At 41.6% G+C, this 20,899-nt stretch overlaps 1 protein-coding gene across 3 annotated transcripts in view; it reads left to right on the forward strand.

Moving 5' to 3' along the window:
* Positions 1–20,899, forward strand: part of INTS9 (integrator complex subunit 9) — a 71,555-nt gene that overhangs the window by 34,167 nt on the left and 16,489 nt on the right. For all 3 annotated transcript variants that reach the window (XM_067294445.1, XM_067294446.1, XM_067294447.1), the window contains exons 10-13: positions 3,152–3,332; positions 5,077–5,137; positions 13,847–14,018; positions 19,365–19,489. In XM_067294445.1, coding sequence (XP_067150546.1) covers positions 3,152–3,332; positions 5,077–5,137; positions 13,847–14,018; positions 19,365–19,489 — 539 coding nt within the window. The remainder of the gene's footprint in view (positions 1–3,151; positions 3,333–5,076; positions 5,138–13,846; positions 14,019–19,364; positions 19,490–20,899) is intronic.

Below are 20,899 nucleotides of genomic sequence, written 5' to 3' on the forward strand. Positions count from 1 at the left end.
TGTTTGTGACTAAGTGTTGGTAAGCACAGAAATGGAAGCGTGAAAATTTCACCTTCATCTCAGTTTTCATCCCAGCATGTAGGGTCGTAGACGCTGATTCCCGTTATTAGCGAGTCACATGCGTGATTTCCTCTCCACATTGTGTGTGCTGTACTCAAACCCTACTTTGTCACGTCTCCAGGTTCCTCTGAGTGTAGCCCAAACCCCTTTTTTCCTGTGCTCAGCACTGCAGCACCAGCACTCTGCAGCTTGAGAAAAGCAGTTGTATTTTTAAATTGCCTTGGGCATCATCAGCAAAATTGCCGGACTCTTGTGTGTAGGGACAGTTTGTGATATCTTGTTTGTGTGTGGTCACGCACGTGTGTGTGTGTGTGTGTGTATTTATATAAAGCAGAAAAGAGCACAGTTGGCTCTTCAGGTGCCAGCTTGACCTTGTGGTGGCAGCTGTTTGAAATGAAAGTATCTCATCGTGAGCTGTAAATTGAACAACTTGTTATGGAGCCACTGAAGAAGACTAAATTTGAAATGCCAAGATTATTATACAATTTTTTTCAAGAGAGTACATCCATCAGTCACAGAGATAAATTGGGCTTTAAACAGCTTTCAAATATACATGTCCTCTTACTGACAACTGTGGAAAGTTGTCCTAGTGGTACGGAAAGCCAGATTGGACCTGTTACTTGCATAGAAAGTAATACACTTGTAAATTTTTTAATTCCTGTTTTAGACAAGCTGGAGGGTAATTCTTATCCCTTGTATGGAACCACTTAAGAGCCCCTTCAAGAACTAGTGCTCATTTGAGCTGAGCGCCACGAAAATACATAAACTTGCACCAAGGAAATGAGTGGTGTATTCTAATCCAAAAAATGGTTACACGGTCTTGTCTGTAGTGGTATAGCTACATTGCTGTCTTTTTCTGTCCTGGGGCCTAGGATCAGTCCCATTTTGAAGCTGTGTCACTGTGCGGCCAGGAACATGAAATTCAAAGGGCCAGCAAGCCTAGTGGGTAGGGCAGCTGGATGGAAGAGTTCTCCACTCCCTGGACTGCAATTTTATATTATTATTAGTTATTGGTAACTAGCTCTGTAGTTTTCCTGGCAATAGAAACTCAAGCCGGCATCTGCCCAAATGCCTGACCCTCCCTTATTCTCTGTGGCCCAAGGAATCTTGAATTTCTAGTTGTTTTTGACAGAAGAGGCTTGAGGTTCCTGTAGCGAACCAATGGCTGCTGGGAACGGAGAGCTGTGAATTCAAACTCCAAGGCTTGGGCATGTCACCCGAATTTTCTGTGACCTGGACAAATTCTTTAACCAATCCAGTATTAGATGAAAGATCTTCTGCCTGCCTCTTCAAAGGGAAGAGTGAGCCATTTGTCTTAGCTGGGTGAAGCTACTTGGTGCTCGAGTCAAGGGAGAAGGCGGGCGTTCTGCCTGGGAACCTGTTTCACGGAGACCCTTGCCGTAGTGTTTCAGCTGGTAGCTCAGCTCAGGGCAGAGACACAACTGCTGATGAACCCCTTTCCTTAGCTTTTCTGGCTGATCACTAATGCACCCTGCACCGCTGTTTCTGCCCCACGCAGCATCCTTGCTGCTGTGGATCCCACATGGTAAGTACTTACCTTTCCTCTTTCTGCAGGCAGAATTCTTGGGTGCGTAATGAAGCAGCGTGAATTCTGTTCCTGGAGTCAAAGGCTTAACTCTCAGCCTCCAGAAGGCTTTGAAAATATCATTCTTAATCTTCTCATGCCTCCCTTCACATCCTGCTTACAGACGGGATGGTTTAGCTTTGCCCGTATAAGAGGGATAATATAACACATTGCTGGGACGTTTTGTAACGTCTCAGGTTCTAGACAAATATAAAGTATTGCTATTCCTGTTGACAAATATTTTGATGGTAGTTTGTATGTGACCCAGAGAGAACCTAGGCAGTAAACCCGCCTCACTGCAGTTGATGTTGTATAATTCAGTTCTGATACAGTAGGTGTCTTTGACTGCTGTTTGTTGTTGAGAGCAGCATGTAATAGGCACTGACTCCTGAAAGGAGTTAAGCACCTTAAATGCATATGAAAAATCCTACTACAAGGTCTGTGCATCTCCCTAGGCTCCGTAAAACCTTTAAATATTTGGCCATAAAAATCTTCCTTGAACATGTAGGTGGGGCAGAAAGACCCTTAATGTGCTAGATGCATACCCCATCAGAGTTTGCAATAAATTGAAGCCAAGGAAGTGATTATGGCAAGATTTAATAGATGCGTTTTCAGCCTCTTTCACAGCTTTTTGTGTAATGCCTTCATGCATAATGTTACTGTTGCTGCATTGCAATTAACATCAGTCGATGGTTTTACCCCATGGCCACAGATGAAATCCTAGTGAGGCAGCAATTGCTCAGCGAGCTGAACAAAGTATTTCCTCTTTCCCATAAGGTACAGCATTTTTGTAATTCGTTCTGCCAAAAGAACAAAATGTTTGCTCTGTCCTTGCTTTTGCTGTTGTACTCTGATTTGTCTTGATTGCAGAGAAAGCCTCTTTTTCTTCTCTTCATTTTCTCTCTAGTCCCATACCGTCTACGGTTTGCAGAGGTTTTAAATTGTTCTTGTTATGTTCAGAGGAAATAGAAATATTTAGAGCTTTTAAAAAGGAAGGACACTCCTCCACCCGTCCCCCACTTGTAGCTCGGAGGACAGTTTGAAATCGCTGGATCTTCAGGCATTCATGTAGAGTAGTGAAAACTGAGTACAGACAAGTTTACCGTGTGTGGTGCTTTCAGCCAAGGCCTGCGACCTGTTGTGCTGCCCCTCTGCATGGACAGCTAATAGACGGAGCAGGGATTATTTTGATGGGAGGATGCTGTGTCCTTTCGGACAGGATTTATCCTCATTGCTGATGCAAGACTGCCCTCTCGTGTCAGGAGTTTCGTATGTGCTCAGTCTGTTGTGCTCCCCACAGCTAATGGAGCATCGTTCACTCCACTGAGCCTGGAGAAGGCAGTCGATGTACTGAATGAGCAGAAGCGTTCGTATGCGTACAGTATTCTGCTGATTCACACAACAGCTTCTTTCTATACCGTGTATAATGTTTGGATTAAAGGAACTCTATTAAAAAATTTAAATATGAACCCTGTTTATTGATTTTTCTTTTTCTTTCTCCCTTAGCTATGACTGTCCGGAACGGAGGAAATGTACTGGTTCCCTGTTACCCCTCAGGAGTAATATATGATTTGCTGGAGTGCCTGTATCAGTATATTGACTCTGCCGGACTCTCCAATGTCCCTTTTTATTTCATCTCACCTGTTGCCAACAGCTCCCTCGAATTCTCCCAGATCTTTGCTGAATGGTAGGTGTTAATAAGCTGCTTCATCAGGCTGAATTCACACATCCAGCTATGGTAAATAGGTATATGCAGGTTATGTCTACTTGACATATTCTAATATATACTTGATTGGAATTGAGAACACGTTTCTTGAGTCACAAGCTTGTGCGTCTGTGTGTAAGTAGATGTTCTATAATTAGGGAAGCATCGTTTCCTGTAGAACATACACTGAATGTGCTTACAAACTCAAATAGTCTCTGCTTTTTGGTACTAGCACTGGTGACTGAATGATATACCTGACTTGAGTGACTTTTAGCTGTGCCTGCTTGCTCATCCAGTGCCCCCAAAACTGTACCATGGTCTCCCTATTTAAGCAAAATAGATTTTTCAGACTTTTAAGGTACTGAGTCATGGAAAGGGGGACCCGACCACTTGTGATTGTTCCTAATTTCTCACATACCAAGAGGGGCTGTAGGTCATTAAACAGAGTGAGTTAGCTTTCCCTGCCTTTCTTCGTCTCCAGGAAGAGACATGGTTTATAGTTAAACAGTTATTTGAATCGTACTTAAGTGGTGACTTCATTTCAGTTGTGGCTGAAGCGATAGCTGCATGGTTCTTGCTGTAAGAATCCTTGGCCTAGATACTGCTGTCAGAACAGGAGTGTTACAAGTGTTGGTTCAGTAGCACAGTGGGTCTGAGTGCAGTGTGCAGGTGAAGCCCTTGTTTCATCTGCTGCGTCTAGCTGGCATGATTCAGACACCCAAGTGTTTAGACACCATTTACTTGATCTCTACTTCTCTGTAGTGCCTTATCTTCAAAAGTCAGCATGGACGTTAGCAAGTCTCCAAACACATGTGTGTAAGGTAAGTGTTTTACCTGAGTGGAAATGGAGGCAGAGGTTATAATGTCTCTAAAACAGAGGTTTGGGGTCAGAACTGGGACTGAAATTCAGGGATTTCAGCCTTTCAGTTCTACTCTTTAGTCAGCTAAAAGAAATTTCCTGTTCTTAGTATCTCAGAATTTATCAAATTTAGTTTGACCCAGACTCATTGCTTTGTAATAAAGTGAAGAATATATGAGATGGGTAGTCTTTCCCAGAAAAAGCCACCAGGACAGTGTCACTACAGATAATTGTAACATCACATAGGCTCCGACAAATCTCTTCCTTAGCTCTTGTAATAGGATGAATCAGGAGTGTGACTAGAGCCAGTTAACAACTTTTAGTATTTGTGTTCCAAGCATAAATGACTCATATAAAATAGTGGGTAACAGTGAGCATTATACATTGATCAGAGGCAGGTTGCCAACGTTATAGTTGTTGTAATAAAATGTATAGGAGAACTAGATTATAATGAACAAAAGGACCAAGTCATTGCTGAGAAGTGGGATGAGGCAAGTGGAATTTTTCTGATGAAGGATGATCTGGCTTTGCAAAAATTGCTGAGGTCAGACTATGAAATGGCATGGACGTTGAGTTGCAAACTTGTCTTCAACAGCAAAGGGGCTCTGTTGCATAGTGTCTACAAAGTTACTTTTAGTCGTCTTGCACCTTTTTTAAGTGGTCTTGTTAAGACTGAATCCTTGTGTCCCATAGGTGTTGGTCCTTTAAACACAAAGATTGGAAGCAACAAAATAAATAAGTGATTTTGCATCTGGTACACAGATATGAAATGTCTTTCTCCAGGGAAAGCTTAACAGTAGATGGCAGCAGATCCTGCGGGATGTTCTGCAGGTCTCTAACCCAGCTTATTTTCCTTTTCTTGTAAAGGTTGTGTCACAACAAACAAACAAAGGTTTATCTTCCAGAACCTCCCTTTCCCCATGCTGAGGTAAGTAAACCATGGTCTTGCTGTTTGCTCTGATCTCAGAGTGAGTGGATTTCTGGAACCCAGTTCTGTGTGGCTGTTCTGTTCTTCTGATTAATGCTTCCATAGCTATTTAATAGTTTTGTGTCATTATTCTTACAAGCGTTTTTTTCTGTGATTAATTTTGGGGGTGTGGGAGAGGAATGCAGGATGGTGTTCCCTCAATTCAGAAATTACCGTGATGTTTATAACTTACATATGCTTGCCTGTTTTACTTCTCCCCCGCAGAAGGCTATGTGGTGTACACATGGATGAGTATTTGCTCGTATCAGATTGCAACCACACATATTCCTTTTGTCCAAGCAGTTTATTTCAAAGTGTGTAAAACTAAGAGCTCATTATCAGAGACAGCTTAGTCATCCCAGCTCCTACCTCCCCAGCTGGAACAGGCACCATGTTATCTGCTGCAGGAGAAAGGACATCTTGAAATAGAGGTTTGATAGAAAAAAGTTAAAGCTTGCAGCACTGGGTGCTGTCATTGGCAGTTTTATATGAAAGGACTTGAGGTAGCATCTTGGCGAAGCAGGTAGGAATAAGGGTCCTCTCTTTTGGAGGGATCTTCTCAGTAACAAAATACATATTTTGAGGAGATGTTTTAGCCAACCAGACATTCAGTAAATGTGGCCTAACTCCTTCCTTCAGAGTTATCTCATATATCAAGAGAGGGAATTTTCTATTTTCTCCACTGGGAACAGGCAGATGGCAGTAAATGGGAGGCAGGCCGGGAAAGGGAGAGATGAGTCTGAGAAATGATTTTGGTTAAATTGTGCTCTTGTGAGACAGCGAGCCACTTGTGGCATGCAGTCTTAGGAAGTGGCTCTTTTACTTCCTGTGATCCAAACTGTGCTTGATGGGATGTGCAGAGTGGCCATTGCAGGTTGAAGAGGCCAGAGATTAAATGCATTTTCTGGGAACTTTTTTTTTTTATCTCCCTCTGAGGGAACTTCTCCAGGGACTTGTTCTACTGAGCTGGAAATTTCCACTGCCTGTCCTGTATCATCCGTAGGTGCTTCAAAGGTGGTGTTAGAAGTAGGATCTGACGAGAAGCCCTCACTCTTTCCAGATGCTTGAATGCATTTCGGGCAGGATGTGCAGTGAATTAGGAATAGTCTGTCACCAAGGATAATGCAGATTGCACAGCAGGCCACCCATTCACCACCTTTTTTTTTTTACCCCAGTAAAACAGTTCCAAAGCTGATATGTGAATAGAAGACTCTGTAGCCATGCTGCTGGCTATGCTTTCTAATTTCCCCTGCCTTTCTGCTTTCCTTGTTGATCCACAGTGTCTTTGGTTTCACTGACATCCTGTATTCTACCAAAGGCTTTGCTTCAAAATTTTAGTTCGCAGCATGCATTGGAACTGGCAGGTTTAAGTGAAAGCCCTTCCAAAAATGAGAAGCCAAACATGCAGCTGTCAAAGACTGGATTAATTAACCCATCTTATATGATGGTTCTTTGTGTTTTATAGAGTGATAACTGTGTCCTCTAATTTTTAGGACATTTTAAACTCTCCAGAGGCCTGTCGATAACAAGATTCTGCCAAATTATTGTTTAGCTGTTCAGAAATTTCTCTGTGCTCCTTGTGTAGCTCAAGGTAATTATCTAAGAAAGGATTCACAGCAGAAGATCATTTTCCTTGTGACAAAATGAAGTGCACAGAGGGAGTAATGTGACTGTTACAGCTACAGGATTGGGTTGACAAGGCCAAATCATACAGGCCAGGACCTGCAAAGCTAGGAACTTCTTATCATGAGATGCATAAATAGCTTTATCTAGCTAGGCTCATGGATATCATTCCTAGGAAGCCATCCTTAGGCTTTCTGAATTTTTGCCTGAGGATTCCCTTAACTGTTTAAATGCTAAATGGCAGAAAATAGTGTGTATCCACACCCTTGTGGCTCCCAAACTATTACATGACTGCACCCTTAAAGGATTTCAGCACAGAGTTGCCATCTGAAGCAAGTACTGCACATTTCACAGTAGGGCATCTAACAAGACTGAGATTTCCTGCTTGGGTGTTCAGTTACAGCTGCTGTGTAGATGCTGGAGGATGGAGAAGATCCTGCGAAGCGGAGTAGCCTGCACTGGCCCCCCATGATGGACTAAACGACCTAATAGGTCTCTTCACTGCTAATTCGTGATACATATTGGCTGTTTTGGAAAGCCGGATTGCATAGTGGGAGGCAGTGGCCTTAGGCACATAGCAACACTCTTTCGAAAGCTTGACTAATAGCAAAACCGAAGCAAAGTAGCACCCAGGCAAAGGAAGACTGAGCCTGTTATTTCATTTAGTGCCTTTCTTAAGGTCATAAATCACTGAAGTTTAGACATGCTTGAGGACACCAGATCAGATTGCGCCTTTCTGCTCTGTGAAATGCCTGGCTTTGTTTCGGTTTGGTTTTAAACTATCAAAGCACACGGAGATTTATATAGATGATTGACGTGTAACACACAACCGTGCTTACCGTCATGTCCCCAGCAGTGCCAAGATGTCCATGTCAGGTATCCTGTGATCATCACATGCCTTTGATTCCTTCTTGCTACCCTTTGAGGGACAACTACAGTGAACCTTTTATTCCCGTAGTTTTCAGCTGCTTTGGGCTGCATTCCAGTTTTAGTGGTATCCACAGCTGGTTATGATTTAGTGCTGTCATATTGCTTCTAAGGCACGGGAGACGAGCTGTTTGGTTTTTCCTTCTAGGAAATACAGAGTTGGATCAAATAAAGTAAACAGAAAGTGTGTGTGGGGGGGGATCTTGCAGCTGACTCTGTATATGTAACTCATATTACATGAAACATCTATATAACCTCCTTTCAATATGATCTTTAACTAATTTACTATTTATCCATTGGCAGAAACCCAGTTTGCTTGTGCAAAGAGTATCCACAGAAGACTCAGTTGCTATGCTGTTTTGGTGTAATTTTACCAAACAAAATGGTCTTAATATAGAGCTGGCCTGAATAGCCTGACCGTGGCCATACTGTCAGTCTAGGAGAGAAGGAAGACCTGAACGCAAGGCTTCCTGTTCCAGGGTTCGAGCCTTGCTCAGCATCTGTCATTTTGCCCTTGGTATCCACTGTCTTTCTAAACCTCTGACTTCACAACCTCTGGAGTCAGGGATTCTGCTTAATAGCGCTCAAGAATTTTTTTAACGAGGATCAGAAACAGGCATTAAATAATCATTTCAATTGGGTAGGTTGTTCCTGGAGGATTGCCCTACTGTTTTCAAAGTAATGGTAGGCTTGCGCTATGTAAAGTATACGGAAATTGATGAAAGGATGTGCTTAGCTGCTCACTTGTTGGAAGAAAAGAGGGGATTACTCAGACATGCCTATTAGTTATTAGCTAGCATTAATAATGTGCCTGGCATGATACATCAGAGAGGGACAGGCCAGGAAATAAGCTTCTAATTATCTATAGAACAAGTCCAGCCCAGCACGCTGTCTGCTCCTGAAATTGGATGTTCTTATAAGCTATATAAACAGCAATATTTAAAAACAAACAAGGAAAAAATCCCCCAAACTGTTGACCTGCTCAGTCTCTTGCAGCAGTGAGTTCCACTGATGCCTTGTGAGTAACGTAGAGGAGCATTTATTTCCTTTAATCCGTTACAGTTGTATTACTTTTGCATCTCCCCTGACTGTCCCTTTGCCATTGTTACAAGAGGTAAATAATATCCGATGCGTTGTCTTCTCTACCGTGATTGTTTTTATTTTGTCCTCTCTTACTCCTCTCTCTAAGCCAAGTTGTTTGAAGCTTTTTCATTCTCTCCGCAAAGAAATTTTTCCAAGTTTCTGATTTATGGTACCTGTTCTGAACTCCTCCTTGTTCTCCTGGGGGTGAATAAAACCAGACTCGCTGCTCACCTCTGCAGAGAACCCAAAACACTGCGACTCCCTCCTTCTTGCTTCCCCCTTTAATGCACTAGTAAATGTTTATTGTATCTCTTCCCACGCAATCACTGCATAAAATTTATTTGTCTTTGGGATGGTGATTTGTTCCCTCAAATCCACTTTGTGTGAATAGGGAATCTACTTTCCTTTTGCTGTGAGCGAGGAATATGGGCTAAAATGCTTCAGAGTTGTACGGGGAATTTGGACATCAATTCTTAATAAAGTTGGTATGAATGGGGTGTCCAGATTCTTGCAAATGCTTTCAGAGGTCTTAGCTGCCGTGTTTTAACGGGTGCACAAGCTAAAAGGGCATCTTTCTAAAGGTTTCTCTGCGATTGCTGGTGTAAGAGTTGCGGTGACTCTGCTGGGGGGAGGTTGGGATCTGGAGCAGGACTGCTGTAAACTCCAGCCAGTGACTTCTCAGGAGGAGAAGTGGGGAGAGGGAGCACGGAAGGCTCTGCCCGCTGCTTGTGCAGTTCCGTTTTTCCCCAGCAGCTACTGTGATGGGGAAGGGAGGGCAGGAGTGCAAACAGCAGTAATGCTGCAAGCTTCTGCTAAGTTAAAAACTAGATTTTCCAAATGTCTGTGAATCCCACAGGCTGGCCAAAGGAGATGGTGACTTTCACTTCCAAGACGCTGCTCCAGTTATATTCTAGAGTCTGCTGTCTAAACAGGCTTGGATTTCAGCCCCACAATGCCCACCTGACATAGGTGGGAATTAAATCAGTGATTTGTTTTGCTTAGAAATGCTTCCTTGATATCCTGGAACCAAATTGTAGTGTTTTACCAAATTCCATGAGGGCATGGTAACATCTCATCCTAAGAGCCACAGCCAAAGTCACCTCCCTTCCCATTTTGACCAGAAATCCTGAACTGTAAACCCTGCACCTCGTGTGGAGGCAGAGGCTTTATAAATGAATAGTTGAATTGTTCTAGCAAGGCAAGAAAAGAAGCTTTCACTCCTTTTCTCTCTCTGTTCAATGTTTACATAGCGGATTTCAGGCTATAAAGATAGCGAATCCAGCCTTTACGCTTCCCTCAAATGCCCACAGTAGAAAAATTTAAGAGGTAATTTATATTGATCAATATTTGTAGAGATGGTATTTTGCTAGTGGAGGAAGAATTTGGATTTACTGCCCTCTTAATAAGACTCTGTTAGGAACACCAAGGAGGAATGGCTAGCAAATGCCTGCTTTTCTGACCGAAAATAGCTCGGGTGGGAGTAATATTGATTCCGGGATCTTAAATATTAGCATTTGTCTTCTTCGTCTCTGCTTTCCCCCCTCCGTATACCAGTTCCTGCATATTACATTCAAAGCAATAAATACTCAGAACCAAGTGACGCAGGATTATACAGCATTAGGCCTCTCTCCGCATCGGCCTTAGGAAGGGAGTGAGGGAAGTGAAGTTAATAGGTGCATCGCTCATTTTTCGATCAGAGCCACATCTGTCCAGAGTTGTGGATACAGAGCATGCGCACGCACGCGGAGGAAATAGCAGTGTATTTTGGCTCACTTCAGTAAGGGGTACGCAAGGACTCTGGAGATTTATCCCTTTTGTAGCAGCAGTTACTGACCCTGTAAATCAAGTGTACTGCTTTAAAGGGAAGCACAACCATTGGGGATTTAAAACAACACAGCTCTGCTCAGTCTCGGTTCAGTACTTTACCATCCTCTCTATCTTTTAAGCTTTCTGTCAATAACAGCTATTTCTGTAGAAAGATGCTCTGAATGTTGTTTCTGGTTTCCAGAACTCCGTCCACTTTTGAAAATATGGATTGGCTAAAGGCCAGACGCTGGTTTTGGCCCAGGCTTGGTACAGGTTGGAGATCTGGACATGACTCAGTAATGAGTGTTGTGCTTACACAGCCCATCTCATCTCTCGGTACCAAACATCTGTACAGATCATTACAAATTGAGTCCTCTTAATGATTTATGAAGATTCGTCGGACCTGTTCTGCAAGTCCAGCTCCATATATTTTTGATTGGGTAATTGGAAAAGATTTTGCTCTAGATACTGGAGTCTACCAGCTGCTTTATTACTGGAGTGAGTAGAATGTCCCTAAACTTGTTTTTGTGGCCTTTCAGCCCTGCTGCATCTCACTGTTAGGATCAGAGACTGTGAGCTTGGATGTGGAGCTTCACTACACCTATAAAGATCTCCAAAGACAGGGAAAAAGAAGATGAAAAAACACCACACACTGCCTCAGGACGTGGTGCCGAGGATTCAACATGTGTCCCTCTTCCCTCTTGAGCTAGCACAGTGCACCCCAGTTAGAAGCAGTGCGCCCCAGCGTTGTGCCGGAGGATGTTGTGTTGCCAGAGATAAAAAAAGAAAAAAGAAAAACAACACACTAAGCCCCAGGTCCTGAAGACTGGATTAGAGAACCTGTGTCTCTCTTCAAAGTAATAGGAAGCAATTTGAAGCTGCCATAAAGCTTTGAAAAGGATACCGCTTTTTATGTTTATAAAGATACAACAAACATTTGTATAGGTTTAGCGGTGAAATAGGTTGTTGATAATGCTTCTGCGCTTAAAATGCAGGTCTCGCATCTTAGCAAAGATATGAGTGTCGCTGTACACAAATACATATAATCTTAAGGAGTCTGTGAATCGGGATGCTGGAAGAACGCTTTGTGATTGTCCAAAGTGCGTTACATAAATGCTAGTTGTAGAAATGTCTTTCACGGAGCTACTTGCCGGTCCTTGAGAAAGTCTTGCCCTCGAACGTCACATATCCCCCTTAGTGTTTGGAGTAGAAATCGTCCCCTTCTCCCAGTTTACCCAACTGAATCTCCTTTTGCAAATTCAGTTTGAGGTTTTTTGACTTCCCTCAAAAAAACAAAAGTGATGTGTTTAGCTTAACAGGGCTGTTTCCTACCTGTTCTTTTAAATGCCTGTATTTTATGGGGCAAATTTGTTTTGCCCATTGTCTGCTAAACTGCAGCTGTTATTACTGGAGATAAATTTAGATTGTAAATATTGCACTCCAGAATTGTTAATCAGAAACCTTTGTTGGTCTTAATTACAGAAATGTTTGCTAGATTGAGTGGGTATTAATTGCCAGAGCAGTTATTGGATGCATACTCAAATTTCTCTTTTGAAGGCTAAATTGAAATTTAATACTACTAGTAGCCTGCACCAGATGGAGTGCCCCAGGATCCTCCTTCAGGATCCAAGGATGCACTTGGAGATAATGGGCTGTGTCTACCTACAGTCTCCTGGAAGGAATGATACCCATCTCATTCCACTCTGCACATTCAGGTGTTGCTCAGCAGTTTTAATCAGGATGTGTAGGAGGGCAGATGCAAAGTAACAGCAAAATTTTTGCTGTGAGGACCTTGAAGCAGAACAAACTCGAGGAAGCCAAGGAGAAAATATACATATTGGCACCTATGACCAGCCAGCTTTCTATTACTGAAAGGGTATTGAGGGTAAGTTCATACGTTGCCTGTTCTAGCTCCAAAGTAGATCTTTAGAGAGTGGCAGCTAGAAGTTGAGTCTAATAGGGCTGATATTCTCTTCAGTGGTGCTGAATTCAGTTAAAAATCAACTGTATAATAACCTTAACATCTGAAGTGTTTTGTTGCCCATATATTGTTAAGAAGCTTAAAGACGCCTCCAGTTTCTCAGCTTTCTTTTTCATATCCACGTAGGCACACTGAGTTAGATCTGCCACATTAAAAAGCGACAAACAAAAGAGAATCTGAAAAGATGAATTACAGCTTTGAGAGGCCAGGACAATTGCTTATCACAATCTTCTTTTTTTAATTCCTCTTTTGGAAACCAAATATGTTACAATGAAGAGAGACGTCCAGGATGACAGAGGTTTCTACTAGAAAGGCATGATGTATATCCATCATGCTATAACACATAATGAAGAGCATGCTCTTTGCTAGTAAGTGGTATTGGCTGGGGGTGCCATGGCACAACACCTTCAGAAGTGCGTCACCAAAGCCTACGTTTGTGAATCCTGTAGTCTGGGCGATGTTGCAATGCCTGGCAGGGGACAGCAGCGCGTGGAGAGATCTCTGAAGAAGTGTCTCACCTCCTTTAAAAACTGGCTCAAAGTATCGTTCCTCTCTTTCACACTGTTATTTCCTTGTATTTTGTTAGCTGTTTAACGAATGATGTCATTGTCTTAAATCACATACCTTTACGGAAGAACCAGATTTACAGTTATTTTCATGCTAAGGACAGGAGCATATGCATACCAAGAAAATACTTGCAAAATATTGCATGGATGTGCTTTTAGTTCATTGTTGTTATTAAGATCAACGATAGCTAAAGGAGGGCAAATCAGAGTCTATTCTTTCTTGTCTTTTCCCAGCAGACCTATTATACCTATTATTTGGCCCTATTATACCAATGAAACTTATAGTAACACACTGCTGAGGGCAACATTCCCTGGTGCTACTGTGATGCACGAAAACCAGATTAAACATCAGAGCATAGAGCTGTTTGTAGACATGGCAAATAGGAAAAAGTAGTTTATTTTGACTCTGCCAGCTGAGCATTCTCTTCACTCCGCGAAACTCTTAAGCAGGGAGCGTTTGCAGAATTTCTTCTCAGAAAATTACCACTGATACCAAAGAAATGAGAACAAGGACTCTGAAGCTCCTGGCCCCATGTTCTGACTTCCTTTTCATAACAGCTAGGGCAGGAATGACTAAATTATAACCCGCAGGTTATTTATAATCTCATGTAAATAAACACATGGTGCTGCAGAGCACAAAGGCCTGAAAAGTTTGTAATGTCTGGATTTTTGTTTTTCTTTCAGCTCATTCAGACAAACAAGCTGAAACATTATCCGAGCATCCATGGAGACTTCAGCAATGACTTCAAGCAGCCATGTGTGGTGTTTACTGGGCATCCCTCTCTTCGATTTGGGGATGTGGTTCATTTTATGGAGCTATGGGGAAAATCTAGCTTGAACACTGTTATATTCACAGGTAAGTAAAGTGCAGTTCAGAGTATCGAATTAGCAATAGGTTGTGCACTTTGGTTCAGTGTGGCCACATCCTAGGGGCTTTACTCACTTGTTCTGGGGCAGAAGTTTCTAACTTCAGTAGGAGCTCATCTCAGTTAAGACCCCAGGATTGACTGTAGTAACAAGTGTAATTATCGTGCCATTTAATTCGTTTTAGCCCTGCAGAGCCAACCTTTGCCATGCAGAGTCAATCCTTGCTGTTTCTAAGCAAAATCTTCGTTATGCACAGCAGTAAAATGCCTACAGGAAATTAATTTTTGGATTAAAAGCAGCTGGCTGCAAGTTAAACCCAAGTGAGACCTAATTGATGCAGGTCAGAAAGGAGAAACACTTTGTCTCCATCTTCCACTGGAACGATACACTTTTCCTCCTCGCTTCTCCTGCCCTTTCATCAAAGCCGCAGACTCCTGCTTGCTTCTTCATTAAGCTTGTACAACTGATAGTCTGTTTCTAAAGATGTTTCTGTCATCTCTGGTTTTCCAGGAGCGTTCAGCCCATAAGGACCTGGCAGTAGTGATCTGTGCCGTTTGGCTCAGGGTTTCTTTTTTTTTTTCCACCTGCCTTTTGGCTGACAGACACATTTGTATCTGGAGCTGAAGATATAGCTCTAGCTAACACCCAGGGGAGCTGTTTGCCTTCTCGATGACTCAGGTTGCCAGGGGCACAACAGGCCTGTCTTTAAGTTCCTCCACTTTTCCCAGTCAGCTTCTAGTGCTGACCCTAATTTTAATGGATTTAATGAATCAAGCCTTATCCGCCTCAGAATGAGCTGTACTCTGCAAACCACTGGGACAGTTGCATGCTGAGACAATGCCCGTCATTAGCAGCAAGACAAAGGATTTAAGAGAAAGCATGAAGCCTCTAGGAGATCTAGTGAAGGAGATATCTTCCAGGATCTTCTTTTGAAATGCTTCAAAAGAAGTGTCAATTTGAGTGACACTGACACTGTCCAAACTGACACCTCCTTTTTATACACAATGTGTAATACAAAACAGAACCCTATAGTGGACAGTGTTCAGACATCAGAAAGAAAATAATCCTTAAGGTCAGCGTTGCTGATTTGGTGTGCAAAGAGCTCTGGTATAATTGGGATAAGTTTTAGATATAGCTCTCAGACAGATAAAAAGATGTGTATTTTGAAGTAGGCCGAAGTAATTAGAAATGGGGAGGAGAACACTGAGCAGCTGATCAAACCTATCCCACAGCAAGGGCATGATGGAGTCCAATGTTAAACTTATTTTCCTCCTTTTTTTTTTCCAGTGAATAAGACTGCTGGAAAGCACATAACCTCCTAAAGCAAACAGGATTGAGAAAGGGTTATTTCCTGCATTTTTTTTTTTTTTTTTAACTGTAGACTTCAGGATAGTGATGGGCAAGCCCTTTTGACTCTTTCACAGTATTGGTACCAATAAGTATCACAGTATCACTAAGTGTCATGATACTGTTTAACCAATTTGGAAAGTATACTGGTAGATTTAGAGAAGTGTGTCACGAGTGCTACTACAAGAGGAGGGAAGATACAAGTTGGGGTTCCTGCTGAGCAGATGACCCTCTTGCTCCTTGAAAGACACTTGAGTCTAAAGACTGTGCTTCCACTGGGAAATGTTGTGCGATGCCAGAGCACTAAAATGATAGCTCTTAGAGTACCCATCGCTCCTACAGGTCGGGGTAGTTTCAGGAGGTTTGCCTTAATTACAGTAGTCAGTGAAATATAGCTGTGCATTATCTTGGAGGCTGTAAAAACCTGTGGATGCATCAGGTCATGGTCTTTGAGATTCATTCCTGGTTTATCCTTCAAATGAAACTCTAGTTGTGATCTGCTTTGGTTGTATGAGTGACCTTGGAGTGCACAGTAATTCCAGGCACTTGTTGTGGTTTGTTTCCTAAATTTGTCCGTCTGTGGCTTTTTGTCTGTGGGTTTTGTCTCGTCTCAGCTGCAACAAAGGCTTCTTCTTTGTCTACAGAACTTCCCAGCAGATTAAATTCTTTTGTTCAGAGGAACAGAGGAAATCTGAAGCACCTTCATTGATTCCCTGGATTTATATTATTTAATTATCTAGCTTCTCCTGTTTTAAGACAAAATCCCCTGCAGTTATATAAGAAATGTGGTCCATTGAAGCAGTATGTGCTAGCAGATGACATTCTAGCTTTTCCTATGAAAGGCTGCTGGTGTCTGGTAATTAAGACCTTTAAACTATGAGCCATAAAGTATTGGTAACGATGACACTGCTTGTTCGGTCCACAGGATCTAGGTAGTCTCCACCTTTCCAATTTGTAATGTAAAAAACAAGGATGAAAGAATATAGACTAAAAAAGCAGCTGCTGCCAAGAGACAGGACACCAGCCGCGAGTAAGCTGTAGTGCTGCTCTGCTTGCTTGTGTTATCTACAAATGTTACCGCTAAAGCAGCATTGAGTAGATTATTGATTAAAAATATTGAATACCACTAAGCCAGAAAGAAATTCTAGAAGAAAGCATTGTAGATAGAAGTCTGGTTCTTGCTGCCTCTCCAGTAACAACAACGCTTTAAGAACTAGCTCCCTGGGAGATCTTAAACCAGCTCATGCATGCCACATTAGTGCTGTACAGTGGAAGATTTTATAACTCAAAGCGTCACACAGTAGTAAATCAGATATCTTGGGAAAAAGCTAAAGACCTGTAATTCTGTCGGAAAAAAGTCAATATGCGTCCTTGACAAGTGCTGTCTTCCACAAGACTGTTGACTTCTGTTTTTTTGGTAGTTCCAAAACAGTTATTCTGTTAGCTCACATGGTTCGCTGTAAGACTAGCTCAAGTTACGTTTTTCACCTTTTCTAAATGTTAAAACTCACTTGTTAGAATTAGTATTAGAGTTTCTTCATTAGTATTTCTCATTTTTCCAAGACTACTTATGTTCTTCTTAGCTGTTCAGAGAGATCATAGTTTGGATGCCTTTTTGGATTCTCAGATCAAAAAATCCAATTCTATAGATTATTCAGGCTTATTTATTCAAAAATGTGTAGTTGAATAGGTGCTGCCTTATGACATTTTCAGATCCAAGCAGTCAAATCTCTGCCATCCACACCAGATGAGGTGAAAAAATTCAGTTCCAGTAATTTTTTTTTAGCTCATTATTTACTGTTTTATTGTACATCTCTAGCGGAGGACCTGTGCCTGACTTAGGTTTTCTTTTTTAACCCAATATGTTTTTAAAATCTCTTCTGATTTGAGCCCGATTGACCACTGATCATTTTTCAGCTAACTCCCTTCTCATTATTGATTGCTGTTAAGCTTATTACCAGTAACTCCCCCTCTTTTCACACTGGTATTTTTGTACTATGTTTCATTGTCACTAACACACCTGCTTTTAAAAACTAGGATGGCTTTTTGCCCGATATAATTTTTATTTCATGTTTGTGGATTCATGGTTTTTGGGGCATCCAGTAAGATGTTCTTGTACAACGATCACTGTTTGTTAATATTTCTCACTTTGATGTTTCCAGGCAGTTGTGATGACAATTTCTTTAAACTTTGGAAAATTGCCCCTTTGACAATTCCAAATATATGCATCATTAGTTGATGCTACTTTCTGTTCGCACAGAGTAAATAAAACCGCATCATGATCGTTGGTACCCAGCCAGCAGCAGATTTTTAGGCTAGCAATTAACTTGTCTTTATCAAGAGAATGAAGTCCAATATTGAATTTTGGACACCATGCTGGGTGCTGAACTTCCCGTGGTAAAGTTTTAAGGAGGTTTTTTTCTTGTTAGATACATGAGAAATCCAGCAAGTGCTTTCCTCAGGGTGAAGTAAGATCACAGAGGCTGGCTTTGTAGGGCTGGACTGAAGGTCCGCCAGACAGCACTCTGCCTGTGACTGTGGCAGGTAGCAGATACCAGGGGAAGACCAGAGTGAGCGTACGACTTACTAGACTGAAGACTCTGTATTTAAGTTTCCTGAAAGTTTATCGTTTTACACATTCTGAACAGAACTGGAGAAATACCTCATACTGTTTTCTAGCAAAGCTTCCTGGTTCAAAACTAGACTTCACCCTGCGCGTTGTCCCTTGAGGCCCTGTGGTTCAGACTAGTTTAACAGATAACAATCTTTGATGCATCCCCTTGTCTTTTTTTTTCACCCATTCTCCCTTTACCAAGCTAACACCAATTTTTCTTTTTTTGCCATTCCCGTTGCATGATGGGTCCCACAGTAATTTCAGGTAGATGGTGATAGCACAAGCTTTTGCACATCGTTCAATCAGTGATCCCCAGAGTTGGGTGGATACATGTATCCTACACTGTGTCACGTTATGAGAACGTACAGTTTTCAATCCTGCAGACAATGGTAGAAATAGTATTCTAGGTGTTGTATTGCTCTGTGTGAGCGAAAGTCCATTCAGTGCATGTCTTTTGCCTGGTAAACTGTTAGTCTAAATTTTACTAGGCAATATTAATACAAAGCAAAGTTGAGACTTGCTAGGTCTAACAAAGGCATCAACCTATAAAATTAACAAATAATAAAGATATCAAGAAGTACAAATTCTGGTGGGCTTTAGGAGGAAGGTGTCAATCCTCTAGGAAGATGTGTGAAATCACCATCACAGCCCATCTCAGCTTCTGCATAGCCCCTGATGTGAGCAGCCTTCCGCTAATCCTGACCTGAGCTAGAATTGCTCTGTTGGCATAACTGTAAAAAGCCCAGCTGACTGTCCCTCCAACAGGAGGGTTTCCTCCAGATCCTCGTGGGTTATGTTAAAATTTTGATGATTAGGTCCTTGTTTTTCCATCAGTCTAAACCTGAGACTTAGATTAAAAAAAAATATATATATATATGTATATATATATATATGCTGTAAGGAAAATGGGGGTTTGGAGGTAATGTGTCTGCAGCAGGGGACATTTGTACAGGTTCATGAAGATAGCGATGTTTATGCTGTGTTTTTGTCATTGCGAAAAACAAGCTGACATTTGGGTTACCTTGTGATACCAAAAAAATTTATAAAGCTTGCCTTTTTTTAGCAGATCTGATTAAAAGTAAGAGATGATGTTTTTATCTTGATTAAATTTGTTATAAAAATCATGCAATAATGTGTTCAAATGAAATAGTATTGCTCCATTACTTGATTAAGGTAAGACTAATTGTGGGCATAATTTTCATCAAATTAACTGAAAATAACGGGTGGGGGAAGGAAGAAGGGAAGAGATATCTGTAACAGAATTAACATTGCTGAACGACAGCTTGTCTAGACCAGAACATGAAAACAGAGAGAGGAACTGGGCAGTCTTTGTTCATAAGAGGCATTCAGAGTTTTCAACATTTCTCTTTTCAGAACCAGATTTCTCGTATCTGGATGCCCTGGCTCCCTATCAACCTTTGGCTATGAAATGTGTCTACTGCCCCATCGACACAAGACTGAATTTTATTCAAGTGTCTAAATTACTCAAAGAAGTCCAGGTAATGAATTTCTGTTGTCTTCTCTCACGTTTCTTCACACACCTGAAATAAATAGTTTGATTGTGAATGACTTAAGTTAAACAGTGGCAAAATCAAGACAACACACATCTCTCTCTTCCCGTGAGAGAGCACACAGCACTGAGCTCTCCTTTAGTATCCTGCTCCAAAATAAGTATGAAATGATTGCCAGTCTCTTCCCAGAGTGATTACAGGATCTCTAAAAGTTCAGAGTGCGGAGCATATGATGTATACATTCCTGTCCTCCTTTTTAGATATATATAGATGTAATCACTTTTCCCCTTATTCTTTTTCCAATTTGTATGAATATGCCTGGCTGTGTCTAATGCAGTCTTACAGTTCACCACTGCCAAGTGCTGAACATTCTCAGAGCCCCTCAGCTTTCACCATCTCCTCCTTATCTGGCTCTTTATGCCTGCAGCTGATCCTTGCCTTGGTCCTGGCACTGCTGCTTTGGATTTCCACTCTTGTGTCTCTTCCACATCTATTGCTTTCCTCACCCTGTTTGCAAGATCCAGACTTCTTCTGTCTCGGGAGAATGCCAGAGTGTTCATGTAGGCTCTCCATTCCCCCCTTGGCTCTTTATGGCCTTAGTGCATATACCTGAGCCTCTCCTTATCCATCCAGTTTGTTTCTGCTGAAATTTGCTTTCTGACTCATAACACAAATTAATACCTGGTATTTTTCTGGCTGAGCTTTTCCTTTGGATCTATCGTTAGCTTGGCATGCACAAAAATACGTGTTCTTTCAAACCTTTTAACAATGTCTGGATCATCATCTGTCATTGTTTGGTGACCTGTTGCCATTGCCTGTTTCTCTGACAAGCATCTTCTTCCATGTTGCTACTGAAGCATAATGCTGTTTCCAAAACAGTTTGCAGAAACAGCATCTTGTCCTTGGATTCCTTAAATCCTGTGCTGATCCTTGTGGTAACCAGCCTGTTTATGCTTTGTTAATATATTACTGACACTTTATGAAAACTCAGAATTGCCCATTTGGCTAATATTTGCAGTCTTGCATTTTGATACCTGTCTGCCTTGCTCCGTGCTGTTTTGTGAGGGTCCCCACCACTACTGTCATTTGGTTCCAATTTAGATGACAAAATTTTGGAAGATAAAACTATTGAATGTTTTACTATTTTCTTTCCTTACGGCATCTAACATGACTGACTGCTGATACTTAAGTGGTGATTAAAGACACAAATTTAGGCCTTGTTACTCTGGACAGTTTTTATATGCAGAGCAAAGACTGCTTGCCCCTCAAACAGTTTATTCCGATCCTGACTGAATCCTCTGGATTGCATCTTTTGTATATTTTTTTCATACAAATAAGTTAGCTTGCGAACATCAATTTGCAAAGCTCATTATGGCAACAGTTACAGTACAGGTGTGT

The sequence above is a fragment of the Apteryx mantelli genome, chromosome 3, assembly GCF_036417845.1.
Source record: "Apteryx mantelli isolate bAptMan1 chromosome 3, bAptMan1.hap1, whole genome shotgun sequence".
Lineage (NCBI taxonomy): Eukaryota > Metazoa > Chordata > Aves > Apterygiformes > Apterygidae > Apteryx > Apteryx mantelli.